Below are 23,051 nucleotides of genomic sequence, written 5' to 3'. Positions count from 1 at the left end.
TCACTGTGGAGTGTTAAGCTTTTTATTTAATTCACCAAGAAAATCCACAGATTAAAGGCTTTCAAACTCTCTCCATGAAGGCTCTCCTGTGTAGCTCGGTCTGAGTAACACAAAAGGCTTGCATACTAAAAATAATATTTCAAGTGTCACTTCCCAAACAAACTTCTGTTAATGCAGTTCCTACACAATATTTAGGGATTCACATTAGTGTTTTAAGGGCATTTGTCGCAAATCACGGAGTGCGTGATTTCACAGACTTCATGTTTCTTGATTTAAGTGTCAAAACTTCCACGATGAAAGTACAGTGGAAATAAAGAGAAAGTGCACCACTTATAGGAGAGATTTATAACTACTGCTTTTTTCTGCCCTAAATCATTTTCTGAAAGGGCATTTTAATTATCTAAGCATTGAGGATATAGTAGCACAAGCCCAGTTCAAACATTATCATTATCTCTATCTTTTTTTTTTTTTTTTAAACAGAGAAAATACAAACTGCTCACACACCAACAAACACTCTTCCAAATCAATAACTTGTATAGACTGTGCAGTTGAGCTCCATCGCTACGTATCCCTATTATGGAGTGTCTTAAACCATGCTCAATCATCAGGGTAAGGAAATCCCAAAAAGTTGATTCTGTTCATCTGGACGTAGCGTAGCCTGTTATGGAGGTTTCTGCCATCAACACAGCACTGATGTGTCAGCACCGGCTTCACACCATATAAATTTGATATTTCTTTTCATATAACTTGGCAATTTCTCTTGAATTCTATCACTTTAATATAATTGCATTTTTCTTTAAAAAGTGTCATGCCCACATTTTAGGAAGGTGTTATTATTTTCAATATGTTTCCACCAAAAATGGGTGCACTGTGGTCACAGAGGGATGGACATGGTCAGCAACAACACTTAGTTGCTGTTGTTTATTATGTAGTACACTGAGACCAAAGAAATATCCGGAGCCCTCTTCCTTGTATGTGTACAGACACTTTATCAGTAACAAGGATTCTGATTCTGTGATGTTTAAATTATGCTCAGTTTATACGAAAGGGCTAAAAAGGGTGCCAAGAAAACATCACCCACACAATTACATCGCCACCACAATTTAATATGACTCTACAAATTCAGTAGAGATAATTTAAACCATGCTGTTCCCTTCCCTTAAAAAATATATATATATTTAAAAACACCCCCGCAAACTGGTAAATTTAGAGAGAAGTCTTTGACTCCACTAGACAGAACCAAGAGACATTTGATGGAATATTGAGCAGTGCATTGTTTCAGAGTTTGGAGAATTTAATTCATTAAGGGCGGTTCTTACCATGCAATACAAGACACAAAATCAATTTCTTTAAACAATGTCATCTACTTATGCATCCAAGTGTTCACATCGCTTTGCCAAATAGTAGTACTAGTATCCATTCGTTTTTCTACATATCCAAAACCTCTAGCTTAAGTATGAACAAGATGTGTTAAATCCACTTCAAATCACCCATCATGCCAGTGTATCGCCACACACCTTTAAAATCACAACGGAAAATTTCTTCACACAAACACTATAAACTGTGGATAATTTTTTTTTTTAAATTTATTTATTGCGATGCATGTTAGTACAGCACAGCTTGCAGCTGAAAATGCACGCACCCTCTATGGGAAGCTTTACTAGTTAATATTTATACTAATTCTTGTAATATTCAAAATAATGTTTTGTAATGATGATGATGTCACTGGAAATTTCTCCAGAAATTAAGATCCACATAAAAATGACTAAAGTCAACAAAGAACAGGAGATCAGAAGTACTTATCATTGAGGTTTTTAATAATCATCGACACATTTATGTACAAAGCAAGCGATGTAATATTCAAATGACCAAAAAAGAAAAAGAAAAAATCCTAAAATGCATCACCTTGTTTTTTTCTTTCATTAAAATAGCTACCTCAGGGATCAAGTCAACCGAATAAGTCTTGTTAAAACTTTCAGATTCCCTCCAACAGTTAAACAGCCCTGGGCATGGGAGGAAGACAAAGCCAGATGGATTCAGGAATATTCCTCCCTCTAATGAAAACAAATGAATTATGAGTGCAAGATTTTTGTAAAACCAGCAAAAAAAAAAAAAAAAGAAGAAGAAGAAGAAGAAGAAGAAGCTCGTCCCTGTCAGTTTTCCCAAGAGCACCAAGTTTGTCTTTGTTCTTCAGTTAGGGACAAATTAATTCTATGAAACATGTTTTCCCGGCCCACATAATACAGGATAATGTAATAGCATTTACATGGAAAGCAAATATTAAATGTGATGAAATTAAATCAAAAGGGTTTGTTGGGCGTTTCAGGTTTGCACGACACACTTTTCTTGATATCAATTCACTTGTATTTGCCACCTGAGTACAAGACGTGTACATTTCAAGCAGCTACAGTTCTTTCTTCAAAACAAGCATATTGAGAGAAATAACCTGATTGTCAAATACACAAAAACAGAGCATCGTCAACTCATTCTACAGTATTAACCATGCGCTAACCCCAGCTCAGTACAATACAACCATACCTTTCTTGGTACTGACATGCCATGTCTGCCTCTTAAAAAAAAAGGCCCATAAACACAAACAACTGACATTTAAATGTGTAAACTAAAAACCTGATAAACCTGTACTGATGAACTCTATGAATATGCACCCCTCTTTTTTCTCATCAGGAAACCTTCTCAACCGTTTCTGCCTGTGATCTAAATATAGGATATTCACCACTTGTCTTAAGTACCTCTAAGACAGCCCATCAATCTCGACTGCTTGTCATGCCTGACAAATGGCACTTGTTGCCATACTGATGGAAAAATAAACTCCCCTTTCAAAATTTGAAGCAAAACATGTTCCTAAGTTCAAAACATCCCAACAAAGCCCAAATGAAAGACCAGGACAGAATCAAAGATCAGCTTGGTGCTATAAAAACAGGGGGGAGGGGGAGAACACCCAGGGCAGTACAAACTGAATTAGTCATGTTTAGTGAAATGAAATTCTTTTTTTCATTGCCACAATTCAAGCACTCTTTTTTTTTTGGCAACCTATATATTCAAATGACTCTTTCCTTCAAAAGAACCTGTGGTTACTCACACACCCTGGAGATCCAAGCTTATTAAAACACGTGAGGATCTACTATCTCTACCTTAATATGCATTATTTATTTATAAAATCAGGGACTAGAGATAACCGAGGGAAAAATACAGCAGAACAAGGAAACAGTCTCCACTGAACACAATTCTTAAGAAAGCATGAAGGTAAAACAAATGTAGAGAAATTTGGAGGCAGTTTACAAAAACACTTGCGCCACTAGTTTGGTTTGTTTCCTCTTCAGTCTTTACAACAGTGACTGCTTGCATAAGCAGAAACACTGAGGTGTTGGTGGTGTAAGTCACTATGTACAAACACACACGCACACACACACAGTACAGTCGTCCAACTGTTGCACGCCCCAGAGTCCCCAGTTTTCTCAGTGGCATCACAGGTGGAAGTCTGGTTGTATCTCACTCCTACAAACCGGGGAGCAGAGTGGGCAGTGGCCAGTACTCCTATGTTGTGTATGACAACTACAGTGCTCCTCCACTCAACCAAGTCATCTGTCTAACAGAGAGAAAAGTCCTTTTGGGGGGGAAAAGACAAAAAATGTTTTCCTTCAGTCCTTCGAGGGAAGAGGCTGTATAGAGACAAAGACAGAGGAAAATATAAATGTATGGTATTTTGTCTAGTTTGAATAATCGACAAAAAATCACAAAACTGATTAAATGATCACCATCTATGCACAAAAACAGGGCTGTAATGTGCATTTCTTTTTTCTGAATTATTTGGTTTGGTATAGCTGTTCTCAGGTCCGTATACCCTGTGAGCTTAAACTATAATAGCTCTACTGATGTTGACGTGCTTGTGTTCTAAATTAGTACTAAAATTAGAGGGGGGCGCTCCACTCAAGGCGTTTTGGCAGTGCACAAGTTGTTGTCCACCAGCTATAGACTAAAAGCTGCATGCCTTTCCAGGCTAATGTATGACCTAGTGCCTAAATATTTGCATGAACAAAAATAACATATTTAGAGGTCTCTGTTGCTATGGGGAACACAAATGGTGTCATTTACAAGAACAAAAGTAAAATTTATATTTTCAACTGTCAGATGAGCAGCTATAATAGTAAATGTGCAATTTTAAAGCTGAAATTGCACAGTTGGCTTTAGTGATTTAGTAATGTAGTTACCGTAAAACAAAGAACTTGTGAACTCTTTGGAATTGCCAAGATTTTAAAGTGATTACTTGTAAATGAGGCCTGACTTCATCACAATTATGGACAAACAATCAGCCCACACTAATCACAGCAAACAGTCAGATAAAAACCAGACACATTATTCATTATCACTTTTAAAATGTTTATAATTTCAAAGAGTTTACAAGTCATTCCTTAGAAAATAATGAATGCTACACCTTTCTGAATGTACAACACGGACACTTCACATTTGATGGGCTATAACTTTGTGTCATTCAATTATATAAAAATTAAATTTAAAAAGTTTATTTGATGGAGCCTAATGACTAAGCTGCTGAAAGGTGTTGCAGCACATAGCAGAATGAGGAACCTACAGGAGAATAACGTATAATTTATGAAATTAATATAAAGACTAGGGCTGCCACGATTACTATCAAAATCGTCGAAGACTAATTTAATAGTCGACGTGTCGTTGGAAGCTTTGTAAGATCCCAAAAGACGCAGGAATAAGTAGTAGGATTTAAGAGTGTAATAACGGACTGAAACAGAAGATGGCAGCATTGCATGTACAAGGACGCCAGCTGCCATTAAACGCTGAAGAAGAAGAAACTGTGTCCCAGAATTCATAGCGCGGCCCATCGCAGCCCTGCTCAGTTTCCAACAATGGCGGCAGCTAGTTAGTTTTAATATTACTCTTATTATTCTTTCTGGGTCACAAAATAAATGTTTAACATATTTTCAGACGAGAATGTAGCTGTGTAAACTTCAAACATCTGCTCAGTTTATCAGACACCACATATTTTCAAAAGCGCTCTGTTTTCGGAGACGTCTGTTACCCACTAGCTCATTAGCTAGCCGAGGTTCAAGGCTCACTAGAGCCGGTGAGAACACCGGACTTCCGGCAAATCGTTTTCAAACCCACCGCCGTCTTTCGCTACTCAGGTTAAACATATATAAGTCACTTAGATAACTTAAAAATGTTATTGTTTGGCTTTTTTCAGTATTTTATTTGTCCCTGAGTAAATCTGAGGCTGAGATTAAAGTTATAGTTTTTACACAGCTGAATAAACGTCAAGCAGACAACTGATTACGGTATCAGAAGTGTGAGACGCTCGAGAATATACTCCAGTGTCCTGTTATATTTTAGATAGCAAGGAGCAGACGGCTGAGTTTATTAAACTCCACCGAAACAATCTGCAAACTTCATTAAAATTTAATAAACTATCATCCTGTCTTTATTTTTAGTTAGCACATACCTTAAACACTTAAAACTGTAAGCTAATGATTGTTATATAAGAGCAGATGCATGCTGGTGCAATAAGCTGTACGTTTTACATTCAATGGATGCATGATCTGATTAGTCGACTAATCGCAAAAATAATCGGTGACTAGTCGACCATCAAAATAATCGTTTGTGGCAGCCCTAATAAAGACGAAGGTACAGACTAATATAGAAATGAAATAAAGACAGACATTTACCTTGAGGGTTGGGGTGTTTAGCTTTCATCATCTGAGACATGTGGTTTAGCAGTGGCCATCTCCTCCTTGCTATTTGCTATCATCTTACACTTCTACAAAAAAAAAAAAAAAAAAAAAAAAACATCAGGTAAAGAATGGTCCATACTTTACATATATGAACCATTACAGAAATGTTATGGGGTTCAAAAGTAGAAAACACAAGCAAAAGAAATTCCATTGTGTTCTTTGCATGGTGACAAACAACTTCACCTCAATATAACTGAACCCTGAAAAACATTATGTCACTATGTCAAATATTTAATATTCTAACTGCTTTCAATTTGCACTTACTGTGATTTGTTTTAGATGGCTATATCCAACACATTATTCTTTCAATAGACATAAACCTACTCAAATAAAAAGATAAATGTACTAAAGCCTTGAACGATTTAAAAAAATTAATAAATAAAAACAAAAACAAAAAAAAACACTGCACTACAATATTTTCTGTTCCACATGATTTCAGAAAAACAGCAACGTCAATCAAAATCTGAAGCAAAACCACACGTTTACCTCAGTAAGCTCTTTGATGGTATGTATGTTAGCCTGTTGAGTGACTTTCCTCTTGGCTTCCTCGATGTGGTCCAGGTTAAGAGATGGTGTTGGTGGGACAAGGCACGGGGGAGGCTTGTTAGTTATTGTAGGAAGTGGAGCAAGGGGAGGCATGGCCGCCAGGGCACCCATGTTGGTCAAGGCAGCGGTCATAGTAGCTGCTGTCATACTTGCCACAGCAGCACTCATAGTGATGTTTGACATGCTGGGTATTCCCGGAATATTTGGTAACCCCATTGGACCAATGTTGGGCATATTCGGCATGTTTGGCATTCCCATGCCCATTGGAAGGGGCAAAGGTAAAGGTAAGGAGATGGGGGAAGGAGATGGAGTAGGCAGAGGGAGCTGAAGGATGGCTTTTGGTCGAAGACTCTCAGGAATTGGAACCCCGGCCTTGGCACACATGGCAGCAGCATTAGCCTTGGCTATCTCGAGCAACTGATCCTTATCTGAGGAAAGGAGGGTAAAAGATTGACAGAATGAGGGGAAACACATTAGGGCAAAGGAAGCTTAGATAAAGCAAATGGAATTAAGAAACAAAACCTCTTGCATATGTGGAGCACAAAAAGAAAAATCACGTAAACACGTTGCATAAATGTTTAGAAATATGACATCAAAATGTCTTACCCAGATCAGTCAGCCGTGGAGGAGTCTTGCTGGTGCTGCGTCGTGTCCGGGAACCTGAGCGACGTTGTTTGCGGAGGATGAGAACTGGAGAGTGGCTAGGTTCCCTCTTCCACCTGTCTCGTCTGTCAAAGGATCGACTGCGAAATACTGGGCGCCTCCCTCGACCCCTCGACCTTGACCTGCGTCTACGATCCGGTGAACGAGATCTGGATCGCCTGCTTCTATCTCCTGATCTGGACCTTTTTCTGCGGCCAGTGGAGCGACTCTTAGAGCGCTTACTCCTTTCTGTGGACTTCCTCCTTCCTCTGGGATTTGGTGAGTGTGAACGAGATCGCCTCCTGCGGGTTGCAGAACGGGACTTGGACCGGCGCGTTTTGGTTCGTGACTTGGACCGTGAGCGCTTGCGTCGCGTGGCAGACCGTGACCTTGATCTCCGACGACGTGCAGGGCTCCGAGATTTGGACCGCCGCTTCTTCCTCTCTGATGGAGAAACAGATTCTCTTTTCTTCACTGGAGACTTGGACCTAAGGGAAGGTAAATGATAAGACTGATAACCGTACACTGTACTCACATTTAATATCTGTACACAGTCCAACAGTTTAACAACTACAGAACAAGCAAGAGGGAGAGATTTCTCTCGTTTACTATTTTGGTATCATGTAATACCACAAAACAAACCTGGACAGTTTTCTTCTGGATGTAGACTTTGATGCTGAACGCCGAGGTGATGAAGTTGAACGAGAAAGTTTTCTGTGCTCCGCAGGTGAGGGAGATGGGGAAAGCTGCTTTTTCTGTACTTCTGGAGATGCTGAACGTGAGGAGCTTCTCTGGCTTTTGGATCCCGTTTTAACTGGAGATTCCACTTCCTCATCTGAGCCTTCCGAACAATCTGACCCATCCGTGCCAGTGCCAGGCTCTTGAGAAACAGACCTGGACCTGGAAACATCTCCCCCTTTTTGAGGAGAATCTGAACTTGTCTGATTAACAAGTTCATCCTGCAACTTTTCTGAAGAATTCCCAATTTCAGAGCTGGAAGATGTTGCTGGGAGTACTGGCTTCCAAGCACCTGCAACGTCAATGACATATCATATGAAGATATGCACATTTGCATAAACTAAACCAATCAATCAATTAAATGATTGATTACTTGAATCTAATGGGCAATACATGAATTGGGACACTTATATGAAGATAAAAACATCTGGAGAAAAACATTGGTTTCAATGGCTTACTTAAATATTTTGAAGGGAAAAGGTCTCACCTTCTGTAGCTGCAAGTCCTCCATTTTCCCCAGCAACCTTAAGCAAGGGGGGCTTCTTCTGTTTAACTGGGGAAGGAGATGTGGATCTGGCTGGAGATGAGCTGTCAGAAAGCCCACCACTTGACTCAGACCTAGACCTGCAGTCGGCAGACTCAGATTTAGACTTTGATCTTCTTCCACTCTTCCTCGGAGTTTTGGACCTCCTTTTGCTAGGCGGTGGTGAATGTGACTTTAACCGGTGTCTTCGAGTCAATGAGCGAGACCTAGACCGTCTACTAGACCGTGGTGGTGAACGGTTTCTCTTAACAGGGGAACGAGAGCGCCTTCTGACTGGAGATCGGGATTTAGACCGCCGTCTGGAGGGAGGGGTCCTGGATTTTGTTCGTTTGCGGGGACTCCTGGATCTGGAGCGACGACTGCGCTTAAGCACTACAATAGAACGTGACCGAGTTCGTCTGCTCCTGCGGACCGACCGAGATCTTGAACGACGGGATCTGGGGAGTGGTGATCGCTTGCGCCGAGACAAGGATCGACTCCTGGAGCGTCTCCCTCCAGTACGTCTTGCTGGTGATCGTGATCTGGAGCGGCCAAAGGGACGCCTGGATCTAGAGTGGGAGCGGCGTGGTCTAGTGATTGAACGTGACAGCGAACGTCTGCCAACTCCACCCCCACGGCGAGGTGAGCGGGTCCTGGAGTGCCGCGTGCCTCCACGGGAACGAGACTTTGACCTTCGACTTCTCCTCGGAGACCGAGATAGAGATGGTGACCTCCGCCTGTCACGTTTAGGGGACCGTGATATCTTTCTTTTTGGAGACGGAGAAAGATGACGACGCTTTGGGGAAACAGATAGGGAACTCCTCCGCCGTTTCGGAGACCTGGACTTCCTTGGAGACTTTGACACTTTCTTTTTAGGGGTGACAGAGTGAGAAGTAGATCGGGACCGACGGCTTACTCTTTTCGGAGACTTGCGGGGGGGAGACAGTGACTTCGTCTGGGATTTAGGGGTCTCGGAGCGGGACCGAGAACGGGCGTGCTTTATAGGAGTTGCAGATCGTTTTCCCTTTGAGGTTGACCTGGAATGGGTTCTTGACCGTTCTTTCACTAATGATGTTGTCTGAGACTCCTGCCTGCTGGGACTACGTGATGGTGACCGACTTGGGCCTGACTCACTCTTCTTTATTTCTACGGTTCTGGAAGGTGAAGGAGAATTACGCAATTCATCCTCCGTGACTTTCGCCCCTTGAATTGAATTTGTCTGATCTTTCAGTACTGGGTCATCTCTTTGAGCAGCACCTTCCTGTTTTGGGATTATGTCAGGCAATTCCTGGGCATGGCTGAATGTACCATCTCCCTGACTGCACTCTGTTTTAACTGTTGCCATCTGGACTGCCTCTTCCTGGTCTACAGGGGGTGATCTCATAGGCTTCTCCTCCAATTCATTAATGTTACTGTCCTGCGCCTCAGTTGTGGGCACATCGATATCTGATGTCTCTTCTTTTTTGACTCCAAGCAATTCAGATTTCTGCTCAATGATGGGAAGGGGTTTCTCCTCCCCTCGTTTGCCTTTTGGAACCAGTCTGGATACTGGTTCTTTGAGGTCAGATGCCACAGCTGGAGAGTATTTACCACCACCAGATGCTTTGCCTCCTTCACCTTCAGAGTCTGAACCTGAGGCAGAGCTGCTTTCAGAAGGGGAGCGAGATGGGGATTTCCTTTCCTGCTTTTCATCTTTCTTTCTCTTTTTTTTCTTCTTTTTAGCTGCATGCCTTTTTTGTTTTTTGGATTTTGTCTCTCCCTCTGTATCAATACGATCTGAAGAAAATCACAATTTAGAAAGAAAAAGAAGACAAAAAAAAAAGTTGACATTACACCATTGCTTTTTAAGCAATTATCAATTATAGCCATGTCTGACTTTCTCCTACCTGTAATTGGATCCTTTTTGCTTTCTTCCTTGATTCCTTGGTCTCCAACTCCTGCAGCTGCTGCCAGTCTGGCACTAAAAATACAACAAAAACTAAGTTAAAGAGATTTTTCTTTGTTAATCTGCTAAAAAAAAAAATTAACACACTTGAAACAAAAAAATTCAGCTAATCTATCAAAAAAGGTTCACAGACAGTGAAAATTTATTGAAATAGCACACTGGGTTGATTCAGAATTCATTAAGTCTTTAGTCAAAGGCAAAACCTGCTACTTTTATGCGCAGATGTATAGATCTGTTAACTGGCTTTGAAGTGGAGGTCAGCCTAATTGCAACCATGGGCTCATTTAGACAAAATTGATTTGTCATGAGTGTTTTAAAAGAGATGCAGACAGTCATGCAATTTCAATTGAATGAATGGTACCAACAAAAGAAAGATACAACATGTAGACATAGACCTTTAGGAAATTCAGATAATGTGCACGTGTCTGTTCTGCACCACGGTTTAGAGAGGACACAGATCATTGGTTGTTGAGGTAGCTGATTAAATGTTGTGATTCCTCTCAAACTGCTCATCAAAAGAGAACAGATCCATCAAAAATCTTTATAATTCGTGCAGTCTGTGCCCAACAAAAAAGGCACCTTGTGACTTTTCTTAGAAAAGCTTCCCATTTAATATAGGCCTTTTTTAAAACAACTTCAACTTTTATATTATTTTAGTGGTTTACAATTTCAGTTATTTCTACTTACATTAAAAAGAAAAAAGAAAAATGCAACGTCTATGTGTTGTTTTAGTCAGATTACATTTGTCTACAATTATGACTTACATAATGAACAATCACATCTTCATTTCATTTATTTATTTCACACTTGGTACAACAGATCAAACAAACAAACCACACTTTCTATCAATAAAGCACTACAACCATGTGTGAAAAGGAGCAGGAAGAAGAAAATATTCTTATTAAAATTTAAGATTGCAAATAATTTCCAATGGTTTGAATACAGGATTTTCCTTGGTCAAATGTAGGCCTTCAAGGCACAAGAGTAAGCATGAATCAGTCCATGTACAGTAACGGCAAAGAGTCAACTACAGAAATCTAAGCACTTCTGAATAACAAAACTGATTATTTTGTTTTGGAAAATGAAACTTTTATTAATCAATTGCTTTTGTATGCAAGAAAAAAAATCCTAAATATTAAGTAATGTACAATTTTTACTGTGCCAACTTATCAAGTCTCACATTTAGTTTAGAATTTTAAATTTTTCCAACCTGGCTCTGGTGGTCCTGACAGGTCTCGGTGGAGGTGGAGGCTCAACATCAGACTCTGCACCAGATTCTGAACTACTCTCCTTCTCGCCCTTCCTCCGCCTCTTCTTCTTCTTGCTCTTGTGTTTTCTGTGTTTCTTGTTTTTCTTGTGGGAAGGCTCAAGCTCTTCCTTGGCATTCATGTCATCTTTCTCAGGTGCCTCCCCCTCACCTGCACAGGGAATCCAATATTTCAAATTACACAAGTCTTTGACAAACAGAAAATGAAAAATCTACAGCAAGCAGATACCATTTAGTTCTGTACGGTTCATCTAGTTTATAGTGTAATGTTGTGAGCAAGCTGTTATGAGATAGTTTACAGATATTGGTTAGCACCAGCATTAGGGTTGGGTCATATCATACCGTTCACGGTAATACCGGTATAATGTCGGGCAACGATAATAAAATGAAATATTGCAATAGAATATGGGTAAAACTTACTGACAATACCCAGAGAACCATGTTGGGTAATTTACCACTTTTCATGTATAGTTGTTTTTTTTTGTTTTTTTTTTGTAAGGCAAGAGCACCCAGTAGGAAGAGTGATGGCCACACACTCTGTGAATTCACTCAACAATTACCTGCGTAATTCGAACACTTTTGTAACAAAACATCACACAGACTTTGTGCTCCAAACTGGACTTTGTGTCCACGGAGCTGGTATCTTGAATATCCTGTTCAATATCAAATCCAACACTGGGTGAAAACAGTTCAAGAGAAAACTAGAACCATCTAGAGAGAGGGATAACTGTAACCAACTCTGTACATGGTTCTGGGGAATGCCAGATGGTGTTCAAGAGCGCTGGTCAAACATAATGAAGCATGAGATATTCTGAATGTTCAGTCTGTTTTGATAACCTTCTTCAGCCAGTTTCAAGCATCTAGTAGATGGGATGAGCAGCTGATCAATGATACTGACAGAACAGCAGGCAGCAAAACCTGTGCCCAAACAACTACATCATTCCCAACAGGCTTTAAGGTTGTGTTTCCCATACACTTGGAATACAAGGATTGACATCTCATTCACAATTTAGTTTTCACTGGCAATCACAGCCCACCCAAACAACTATCAAATTACAGTGCATACCTAGATAGTAGCTTTACCTGTTTGAGAGAATACTAGATCTAATTATTGGTAATTATTTTACCCAAGATGAAAAAACGACTTTTTGGCAGCTGCAGTGGCGTTTGGTTCTACATTTTCCTGTTTGTACAATGTAAACACATTTTTACTAATCAGATGCCTGCTTATTGTTTATTAGTGATAGGTAAACAGCTCTGATCAATACTACCACCACCTGGCACTAATAGGACATTACATCTTACACAGCATTGCAAAAGAACAATATTTTCAGACGGAACAGTCATGTAAACCATTACCTTTTTTTTTGTATTTTAATAATTTAATCACTATTGTAACTGTAACTTCGGTCATTGCTGTGCTTTTTTTTGGAAGTCGAATTTCCCAGAGGAACCCACCCGAGGGATTAATAAAGTTCTATCTTATCTTATCTATTCAAATATTCAACAATGATCGTATTTGTGTCCATGCCTAATAACAAGCAGTGTTTCCAGTGAGTCACTCTCGTTCTGAACAGATCATTATTTGTTGGGAAAATAACTAATTAACTGTAAACAGACTAATTAATCATTTAGTTATCTTCATGTCAATGGGCTTGCTATGTGCAAAGGGAAGTAAAGAGCTTTACACAAAGAGAGGAGAGAAACTAGCACAAATACTGTGGTTTATCCATCCCAAAAATGAATACTAAAAGGCATCCGCAATCATGCAGTGAGACCAGTTCAGCATGGAGCTTTACAGAAATTAAAAGCAACTTGATATTTTTTTGTACATTTATTTTAAATCTCACATAAATTAGAGATAACAATAAATATAAGTTATATTTTATTCATTTCACATAAATTTACTGAGGCACATACTTACACTTTAACACTGAAATCTGTGGGGCAAAAACAAACTTAAACAAAATGAGTCAAATCTGAACAGATTCGGACCTCTTTGGGGCTTGTGCATCGCTTACCTGAGGGGATGTCCACTGCACACTCCATTATGCTGTTATGCTGATCTTGTAAAAGATTATTTCAATGTCACTGTTGTGCTGTTCCCTCTCTCAACTCTAGGGAGAGAAAAAGGTAATTTAACTTGAGCAACAAACGGATGCCATACCAACAGAAGTATAGATTCACCATACTTTAGTATACATTTTGGTAACGCTACTGAAACTGCTAATATTTCCTCAAACTACATGTAAGGATGAAAACTTTCTACTGATTTGGAGCAAAACAGTAATCATTGGTTGTTATGAGTCAACCACTGTTGATGACTAAATACCATTTAAGTGGTATTCACGTATCTAATAAAAAAAAACAGCCCGATCTAATTGGTTTTAAATGTCGTGGGAGAAATATTCTTAATGCCTAACATGAGTCTGAAGAAAAATTTGTTTTACTACACTTGTGTTTTATTTGCCCCTGCAATTATCCAAAGGTACAAAAACTGCCCCAAAGTAATCAGTAGGGCTGTGATTAAAGCTGCTCTGTTTTTCTAAAACAAAAGAAAGAAAAAAAAAAGACAGTGTACTCTACCCAGTCCCCATGGCAAGCCAACTTAATGCTCCCTCACAAATAATATAGCCATGGTGCGATTAATACTGATTTTGATTTTACCAAAACAAATGAATTATTTGAGAATAGCCTTCTACTAGGAAACTAAGGTAGCTCATCTATGAAAAAGGATATAAACCAGTACATCAAAATCAGACAATATTCTGAAAGAAAAACAGAATAGCTTGGCCTATATTTAATCACAAGTTTTACTGTGAAACAACAACAGACCATCAAACGGCCATCTTCCTACATTTCTCTAATTTTTAAAAAGACTGACGTTTAACACTTAAGTCCCTTGTCTTGAGCAGCAACTTCCATATTAAAACTGGTATATTTTTGGAAAATTATCAATTAACACTCTTCAAGATTACTCTGGAAATAAACAATGAAGTATCAACCAGAAAAATCAACATAGATAACACAGATTTAGCAGATGAGTATCCTTTAATATTTACATGTCCAAAGAACAAAACATCGCTCTTTTATTCCGCTACTGAAGAAAGTAGTTTTCTAGCACTTCCAGTAATATGTCTACTATAAGCCAATATCATAACCCATTTAGCACATAATAACCAGAATCAGGTAGTTTACCCTTGCCGTCTACCACACAAAGGTGAATCTGAAATGTGAAGGCAAACATATTTCAAAAGTATTCAACAGTGTAACTTAGCCACGTAGTTTTAAGCAATAATGCTTCGTTAGCCAAAATCTAAGATCAACGGACATCTTAAGTAACATCTAAAAAACGATTCTATAAATCTTTTACAATCAGGTCCCAATTGCTTATTTGAGGATTTTAATTCGGTTTTTTCTTTCCATTAAACTCTGCACATTACTCACGGACGAAGTGGTTTTGTAACGCTAAAGCTTTAACAAAGCCATCAGTAGTCCTTGCCAGCATGGATACATAACCTGCGAAAAGGACCAATGCTCACAAACATTATTAATAACGCCAATTTCGGGACGTAAAGGCTTCACTTAAGGATAAATTCAGAACTGGTTACTTCAACGAAAACAAAGACGATACTACGCTAAGATGCTGTTAAATAGCTGTGTTAAATAGCTAACACGTTTAGTGGACATTACGTTTCTCTATTAAAGCTAAGGCTAACGCCAGAGAACACATTATTTTTGGATTCAGTTACCTTGAGCTAGTTTAGCTGGCCTTTCAGCAACAGATATATTATAATACAGTTTTGATTAACTGCGAAATACAACCCTCCTGTACTCGCAGACCAAAAGCTAAATGAATGGCGAAAACAAGGGACACAAAGTTTCAAACTGCGACAGTTCGTTAACACGTTAGATAAGCCGCTGTCGGGCCTGCGCTGCTAAAGCTAACGTTCATTCACAGATGACTGCAGCTGGTTGCTGCTAGTTAACGTTAGCTTACTTTTAAAGAACAATAATTCCGATGTTTGTCAAACTATTATTCCCTTTAACCTAAACGCTTACCAGCTAGGCAACACGAAAGCAGTAAAAGACAACTATACTGCCTGCACACCTCGGCCTCAATGTCGGCTCATTGCCCGCTTGCTCTCCAGCGAGGACATTACCGCTAGCCATAGCATGCTCGTTAGCTTAGTTTGCTAATCACTTGGCTGCTACTTCTTTCAACAAAACAGATTAGTTCGTTCGTTCATCATACAGCCCTTTCAGTGACGCAAACTTACTGTGTTAATGTTGGATGGCTGCGCTTCCCGCGTAGAGGATGCCAAATGAATGCAAATTGCCCGAAGCTAAGAAGTCACTGAATATGCTAACCGTAGTCGTTAGCCAACTAGATGCCCCGCCATGATGGGGAAGGTATCCCAACATGCCATGCTCCGCGGGTTTGAATGGCGGCGTCACTGTCTCCTAGGCAACTCCAAGCGCAGCCAAATGCATTAAAACTTGACATGTTTATATCTCGGTGTTTTCCTATTTATTAATTACTTTAGCTTGCAATGCAAAAAACCCTATATAGCCATATCGTGTACATAAGTGGTGGTGTGGAAATTTAGTCCACTGCACACATAGTTTAGGCATGTAGTTTAAGCTACTCTCTTGAACGCTATTTACTCAACAAACTTGGATTTTGGTTTTGATGCACTTCTGCTGATATTTGTTTAGAAATATTTTCGGCCTGAAGTGTTTTTCATAATTTTTCCAGAATTTGGTATGAATAGAAAGCTAGATTTATTTTTAAGATTTTTAATAAATAGTCTTCATAGACTCTTGTATCCATTCAATTTAGGGGCAAAAAACAGTTAAAACATATATTTAAGCCACCGTTCTCTCTTTGAATCGCCTTTGGATTTCAACAGGGATGCATAGGTGGTTTATCACAGACACGTTTCTTTGAGACATGTATTCACTTTGAAAATCAGAGCCAAACAGAATTAGGGGCAATGCTTTGACATGAGGAACGAATGCTAAAGTGGGACACCTAATCCCACTAATGAGGAATGACACGCATTAAAAATGTCCTTAAAATGAATGTTAAAAAACCTTCAAATCAGTTGCGGGTCTGTGTGAACGTGGACTAATTATTCGGAAATATCAAGACAAATTAAGGTCGTGTTGATAAAGTTGTTTTAACTTACTTGCATGTCATGCCAACAGTCTAGTTTAGTGCATAATTATCGCGTAATAACGCTTGTTTTTATCCTGTGACAGAAGGAACTGAAAAGGCTGTGTGTTTGTGCTTTTATTCTGAAAGGATTGGCCCGGAAGTGCCGTTGCAACCTTGCATTGTGTGTCAGAAAGCGAGTTCTTGCAAGTTCAACTTAATGTTTTTACTTGAGAATTCTCCAGCTGTCAACAGACATGAAGAAGAGATTTAACATCAACCTGGACGATTCTGCTTTCACTAAAGAAAGAACACCGGTCTGTATTTTGCTAAAAAAAAAAATAAGTTCACGGTTACGTAGCAGGCTTGCTAGCAAACGAGTCTTCAAGCATACAATTTAAATTTTTAACGTAAGATTCGTTTAAAAATGAGCTATAAAAACGTATCTATAAAGGGTTTTCGTCAGGTGGATTTCCAGACTCGTGAATGGTGGTTTGATATGATTTAATTCATAGTTAAATTATCGGTTCTCAGAGAGTTGATTGTGATTGTTGATTGATCATTGTGATTGCGTTTCAGCCAAAGCCACAGTTTCAACTCGCTTCCAAAGTTGGACAAAGCATTTCAGCTTCAGCTACCACAAAGCCTGCTCAGTCAGTGACCCAGCCGGTCTCCTACGCAGAATACATCGTCCAGAGTAAAAGCAATGCGGCTGCTGCTTCACGTAGAGATGCTGCCTCCAAGTTGCCCAGGAGCGATAATGCTGAAGTTACCTGTGTGAGGCAAAGTGAACCATCTACAGTGTCCTCCAGCACAGAAAAATGTAAAACAGTGCAGGACTTGGCTAAAGGGCCCCATGTCAAACTGAGTGAAGAGGCACAAGAGGCTACAACGGGTCAAATAGAGGGAAGCGGCCAAAGGTCAGAACCGGGCATCAGCTCCGGTCCTAAACCAGTGGGATCTGGGAGCACCATTATTGTCAGTCCTCGACAGGTATGTATTAAAACTATATAGCTTTGATCCAACAGGTTATGGTTTACAGAAAACCGTAGCGTCCTTTCATGCATTCCTATTAGTGTCCCAGATTTTGGCTTGCACAGCTGTGGACTCCTCAGTGTCAAGCAGTCTGCACACGGAGAAGTGAAGTACAATTCATAATTCAAAGTATATATTAGACACATGAAAACAGGAAATAATTGTGATTGGCTGTTGATGGGAAGATGCGATGGTTTAGACTTGTCGCCCCCTGATTTGTTCCCCTCAGGGTTCTTCCGCATGGCAACGGTCATTAACCTCTAGTCAGGGATCTTGTGAGAAAACCGCTCCCTACCTTACAGTTGTTACCAGCGATGTTTTATTTTCATGTTGAAGTCAGCTTTAATTGACACAATGAAGTCTCTATTTCTTGTTGGCTATAGCACCCTGTTATTATACACTCAAGGTCAAGTAACCTTTCTTGTCTGATACTGTGTTCTGTAAGTGTGTAGCAATTTACCTTCTACACCCAACTCTTTCTATCTCTCTTAGTTCATCCTTTACAACATGGGGTTAATGCTTTTAATGAGGAGTGTGTCAACTCTATTATGAGCATATATTGCAGTCGATGTTGAAAAGACACCCAAAAACCCCAAAACTTATTTCTAACACTACAGAGAGGAAACCCCATTCTGAAGTTTGTTAGGAGTGTCCCATGGGAGTTTGGAGATGTTGTGCCAGATTATGTCTTGGGACAGACAACCTGTGCTCTCTTCCTCAGGTGGGTTTTTGTGCTTCACAAACTCTGTTTATGTGAGCAAGAAAAAGTTGTTGTCACTGCACACACACTGGAACATTTTTGTTTTACTTTTTTCTGTTACTGTAATATCATGTTGTTATAAAAAAAAAAAAGGTTTCTATGCTTATATTTGTTGAAAAAATATGCTTTTTTCCTTTGCTTTATTTCTATTGTGTATTTTGCTTTGCTTTGATGTTGGTTTATGTTCTTTCTGTTTGTTTGTTTTTTGACTCGACATAAAGTCTGAGGTATCACAATCTCAACCCAAACTATATCCATGACCGTCTGAAACAGCTTGGACACACATTCACACTACGAGTGCTACTGGTTCAAGTAGACGTGGTAAGTAAAGATGCTCTTTAGCATTACTGATTATTTAAAGTATTCTCAACATTCAGTGGCCTGACTTCTTTGTGGTAACTTGGAGATTATTACTATTTATCAAACCATTAGGGGATGCTCTGTGTCAGTCATTGTCAAATCTAATCAAATTAAGATCTTTGAATGGCTGCAGCAGCTATTCTAAGGTGTCATTTCCTCTGATAAAGTAAAAATAGCACATGCTTATAATATACAGTCCAGTTTAGAGTTTTTTCTCAATTGTCTTAATGTGTTTATTGTTCTACTTTTATCAAAACCTTACTGACTGCAAAAACGTGAGCCTAATGTTAAGTGTTCAGATTCTTAAAAAGGAATGTAAAGGAGTGTATGTGCAGAAACAACAGCAGTTTGTACAGACGCAATGGGAAATGCTAAGGTTGGTGGGGAAGCGTGTTATTAATTTGAGAAGAGCGGTGAGAATGGTGTTCCTGATGTGAGAAATGCGTCAAAGTGATTTGAAACTGTAGTCACATAAATAATGCATTAAGGCACTTTTTTTCTATTTCAAATGCAGCTCCTGCATCTTTTTTAATCATTCAGTACCTCAGAAGCTGTTGAACATTACTCTTGTGAAATCTATATCTGAATAGCTTCAGTTTGTACATATCAGGAAAGGAGGAGGCTGTACAAAGTTTCCTGCTACAGGATTTCAAGACTGATACCATCTTCTTATTCTCTTTGTTTTCATCTAAATCTTTTACACTTCCTCCAAGCAACTAGAAGCCGTCTTGTGACAGGATCAAAACAGTGGTGATGCAAATTAATTTGCGCTCATGCTTCATTTTCTTTTGTTGTGCACTACACATCTGTGAAATATAATGACTGCATTTTGCACAGCTGTGTGGTATTACATTCAGAAGATTTGCACACAGACAGCAGACGTGGGTACACACCTGTGCAGTACCACTTGGTTTTAAAATTGTGTCGTTTTCTTGTAACTGGATTACATCTATGCTGAACAGAATTTGCTCTTAAAGTAACTCATTTTAGATCCTGTTTAGATCGACTATAATAAAAGCAGAATCAGTGCAGCTACTGCATTTTAGATCTTTTTATACTTTAATACTTTGTGTCCATCTTTATTTTTCACGACAGACTCAGTCCTCCTCCTCATGGAGTATACTTTTTCTTTTTCTTATTAGGTGGATGGTTTGTATTGCTCTATCCTTTCTCTTTAAACTGGTTCAGTTGGATTCAAGTCAGGCAGCATACTTGGTCTGACCTGAAAAGGGCAGGTCATAGTGTTTTTTCCCTCTACTTTTGAAACTCTATTGTGATGTGGGCAGTGTGCCTTGGATCATTATTATGCTGGAATATCCCTCTTCTGCCGGCTTCTGGAGATTAGGAGTCATGGTGTCAGACAGTATTTTGGTACATTCATAGTGCAAACTATAAAGGTCATCTCCCCAGCACCTTTTGCACCAATGTATCCACACCTCATCAAACATGTTTGATCCCATTTGAACTGAACATATTTATATTGTTCTCAACTGCCCAAAGAACGTGCTCCCAATATTCATCGGTTTGTTTTGGGGTTTTTTTTTCCATGTCCTTTTTTTCTCCTCTAAGTTTAATATTACAGTTTTGTACTGAAGAACAAGCAAGTTCTTTTACTTGGACGCCATCCACTGAGCTTAATGTTATGCATTGTCCTTCACAGCTGTCACAAAAACTCTGATTTCCATTTATAACCCCTGTGCCAAGTCTTAAGCACTTACCCAACTGTTTCTCAGAGCTGGATTGTGCAAGCAGTGCACTGTTGGTGGCATCATTTTAGGAGGACAGCCACTGCAGCTCTGATGAGTGGCAATATGGCTCATTTTGTACCTCCTGATTACTGCTGCAGCAGCTGTGCTTCCACTGATTTTTAGGTGGAAATCAATCTTTCTTTATGTTTTTTCCATCTTTGTGGAGCTTCGTGTTGAGATTATTCAGTTCCTCTGACAGTTCTTTTCTATGTGGAACCATGAGGCAGACATACAGATCAGACAAAACCCACAGGTCCAAAATTGAGAAAGTCCAGCAAAGAGTGTTACTTTTCATAAGAATCACTACTCTAAATGTCAGCTCAGGAGAATGCAAGTGCCATAAGGTGATATAATTTACATCATTTATCATTTAAACACTGTTTCAAAGGATTATACTCACCTTTGTTAAATACTGTGTAAACATCTGCCACAGAACTCAAAAGTAAATTTGTGATAGTTCTGCAAGTGTTCGTGTCTCCAGGGCCGCTTTGGGACATCTGGGTAATACTAGAAACAAAATTTGAGGCTTTTAAGCAAGTGAACAACAGAAACGGGGAAACAAATTACCTCTATGAAACTGTGGATTATCTAACGATAACAGCTGTCAGGTTGGTAACGTCAGCTGGCCTTATGAATTGCTGACAAAAATGTAAACATCCAAAAGTTTTATATATTAACAAGACAACAATCTTTTCAGGACATTACAGCTCTCCTTTAGCAGCTTAATGTAAGTGATCAATGCAGATCTACTCATTTGTGAAGTATATCTTGCCTCAGCTGAATTAGTTTCGCTAACAGTGGTGTAAATGAAGTGTGAAGAGGTGCAGCTGGAGACTATTTTTGGCACTGTGCGTAGGAAAATAAAGATCTCAGAGCTGCCAAATAATAGATACTGTGTAAGAAGACTCAGATTTGGGTCAAAATGAAAAAATGTTACAACATCTCAATTTGTAGCAAATCTAAAGGAATAATGTGACTTCATGAAGTCTTTAAGAATGAATTGTTGTTGTATTTTGTTTTAACCCTAACATCTGTTCAACTACAGAAAGATCCTCATCATGCGTTAAAAGAGCTGGCTCGCATGTGCATCATGGCTGACTGCACTCTCATCTTGGCTTGGAGGTAAGCAGCTTGCTACAAGACACATATATAAAATAAATAATCAGTGTGATTCTGGCTCCAACATCTAAAAACTATAGTTCAAAGACAAAGTCAAACACTTCTTGTCTTTTTAAATGTGTTTTGTTGTTTTCTGTCGTTTTCATTTTGAACTGCCAGTCCAGAAGAGGCAGGTCGCTACCTGGAAACGTATAAGTCGTATGAAAAGAAGCCAGCTGACATGCTGAAGGAGCAAGTCGAAAAAGACTACCTGTCAAAGGTGTGTGTAGAGTCACTGTTTTCTATGTGAGCTCTTGGTGCTTTTTTTGTCTTTTCGCGTACTTGTGCCCATTTAATAAAAGAAATAGATGTTATAGAAATGTCATGGAAGATATGATAACATGGGAATGTACAGTATTTGCCAAAATGTTGCAGTAGCTTTAAGACCATGAATACTGAAAATGCTGATTGGATCTCTGCTTACTTCAAGGTTACAGATTGCCTGACAACTGTGAAGTCTATCAACAAAACTGATGCCATTACTTTGCTGTCTGCGTTCTCTGTGAGTGCCTCATTTTTCACAATTTTCACTTCAAGTATTAATTAATCATGTTTATTAAATTTCTTTAAAGACTCACTATATATACCACAAGAGTCTGCAAAGCCTAAAGGGAGATGTGCAACTTGATTGGTTCATGAACAACTGCGAGTGTGTAATTGTAGTTCAGTCATGTTGTCAGTGGATATGATCCAATCAATAAACAGACATGATGTATTCTTCAGTCTGTAGAAGGAATCGTCAGTGCCTCTAAGGAAGATTTGGTTGTCTGCCCAGGACTTGGACCACAAAAAGTGAGGAAAACACATGTGCTGAGTATAAATATACACGGCGTAGATGAAGTGTTTGATGACTTAACATGTTGACATTTTGTGTTTACAGGCAAGACGACTCTTTGACGTCCTCCATAAGCCCTTTCTCAAGGCAAAGACAAAAGACAGCTGAGACTTTTGGGTTTTTTTTACCAAGAATGTGATATGCTTCTGAAAACAGTTCTACATGTTTGATCATCATGTTGAACATCAAACTAAAACACTCAGGAGGACTGAATACTACAAAGTCTATCGATTTACAGAGTTAAGGGAGAAACATGTTTATCCCATACAAACTCAACTAGACCTCAAACTTCATGCCATGGCTTTTCTTTTGTGGATTCTTGACATGAACTGGTTAGTTTGAAGTGGTCCATGTTTAAAATGTACCTTCTTCCTCGCTGGAATCAGTGGATGTGTTTTAGGAATTTAAGTTGTGAACTGTTTGAGCTTCAAACTTATGTATTTTTTTTTCTGTGTGTGTGCGTGTGTTATTAATTTGTATAATTTGTTAATAAATATTTTTGTTATATTTTGGTTTTTACATTATTTTATTTTTAACTGTATAATATATCTTAATA

General features: G+C 39.1%; 2 protein-coding genes across 3 annotated transcripts; one reads left to right on the top strand and one right to left on the bottom strand.

Moving 5' to 3' along the window:
* Nucleotides 1-1,796: 1,796 nt before the first annotated feature.
* sona (SON DNA and RNA binding protein a) lies at nucleotides 1,797-15,922 on the bottom strand. 2 transcript variants are annotated; one of them, XM_026145018.1, is made up of 10 exons: nucleotides 15,722-15,922; nucleotides 13,463-13,558; nucleotides 11,385-11,592; nucleotides 10,116-10,189; nucleotides 8,194-10,005; nucleotides 7,611-7,998; nucleotides 6,933-7,456; nucleotides 6,267-6,754; nucleotides 5,715-5,806; nucleotides 1,797-3,680 (listed from the first exon to the last, which is right to left on the bottom strand). In XM_026145018.1, the coding sequence occupies exons 2-9, from the start codon at nucleotides 13,488-13,490 to the stop codon at nucleotides 5,732-5,734; spliced, it is 3,597 nt and encodes a 1,198-aa protein (XP_026000803.1). In that variant the 5' UTR covers nucleotides 13,491-13,558; nucleotides 15,722-15,922; the 3' UTR covers nucleotides 1,797-3,680; nucleotides 5,715-5,731. The 2 variants fall into 2 exon arrangements, with proteins under 2 accessions (XP_026000803.1, XP_026000804.1); XM_026145019.1 differs by lacking the exon at nucleotides 15,722-15,922 and adding an exon at nucleotides 15,504-15,701.
* Nucleotides 15,923-16,727: 805 nt separating this feature from the next.
* ercc1 (excision repair cross-complementation group 1) lies at nucleotides 16,728-22,957 on the top strand. The gene is made up of 9 exons (XM_026145752.1): nucleotides 16,728-16,916; nucleotides 17,179-17,592; nucleotides 18,252-18,355; nucleotides 18,616-18,715; nucleotides 21,548-21,624; nucleotides 21,781-21,880; nucleotides 22,091-22,162; nucleotides 22,384-22,452; nucleotides 22,541-22,957. Exons 1-9 carry the CDS (start codon nucleotides 16,857-16,859, stop codon nucleotides 22,601-22,603), a joined length of 1,059 nt encoding a protein of 352 aa, XP_026001537.1. The 5' UTR covers nucleotides 16,728-16,856; the 3' UTR covers nucleotides 22,604-22,957.
* The last annotated feature ends 94 nt before the right edge of the window (nucleotides 22,958-23,051 follow it).

Source organism: Astatotilapia calliptera, chromosome 16, assembly GCF_900246225.1.
Source record: "Astatotilapia calliptera chromosome 16, fAstCal1.2, whole genome shotgun sequence".
Classification (NCBI taxonomy): Eukaryota; Metazoa; Chordata; class Actinopteri; order Cichliformes; family Cichlidae; genus Astatotilapia; species Astatotilapia calliptera.
The sequence above is the reverse complement of the archived record's forward strand: the minus strand, read 5'-3'. Positions and strand labels throughout refer to the sequence as shown.

Coding starts and splice junctions, on each gene's coding strand:
- sona (XM_026145018.1), bottom strand. CDS start 13,490: ATGGAGTGTGCAGTGGACATCCCCTCAG. Junction 11,593..13,462: donor TGCAGTGGACATCCCCTCAG/GTAAGCGATGCA, acceptor TTCCCTGTGCAG/GTGAGGGGGAGGCACCTGAG. Junction 5,807..6,266: donor CCATCAAAGAGCTTACTGAG/GTAAACGTGTGG, acceptor TTTTTTTTGTAG/AAGTGTAAGATGATAGCAAA.
- ercc1 (XM_026145752.1), top strand. CDS start 16,857: ATGAAGAAGAGATTTAACATCAACCTGGACGATTCTGCTTTCACTAAA. Junction 16,917..17,178: donor TCACTAAAGAAAGAACACCG/GTCTGTATTTTG, acceptor ATTGCGTTTCAG/CCAAAGCCACAGTTTCAACT. Junction 22,163..22,383: donor CTTTGCTGTCTGCGTTCTCT/GTGAGTGCCTCA, acceptor TGTATTCTTCAG/TCTGTAGAAGGAATCGTCAG.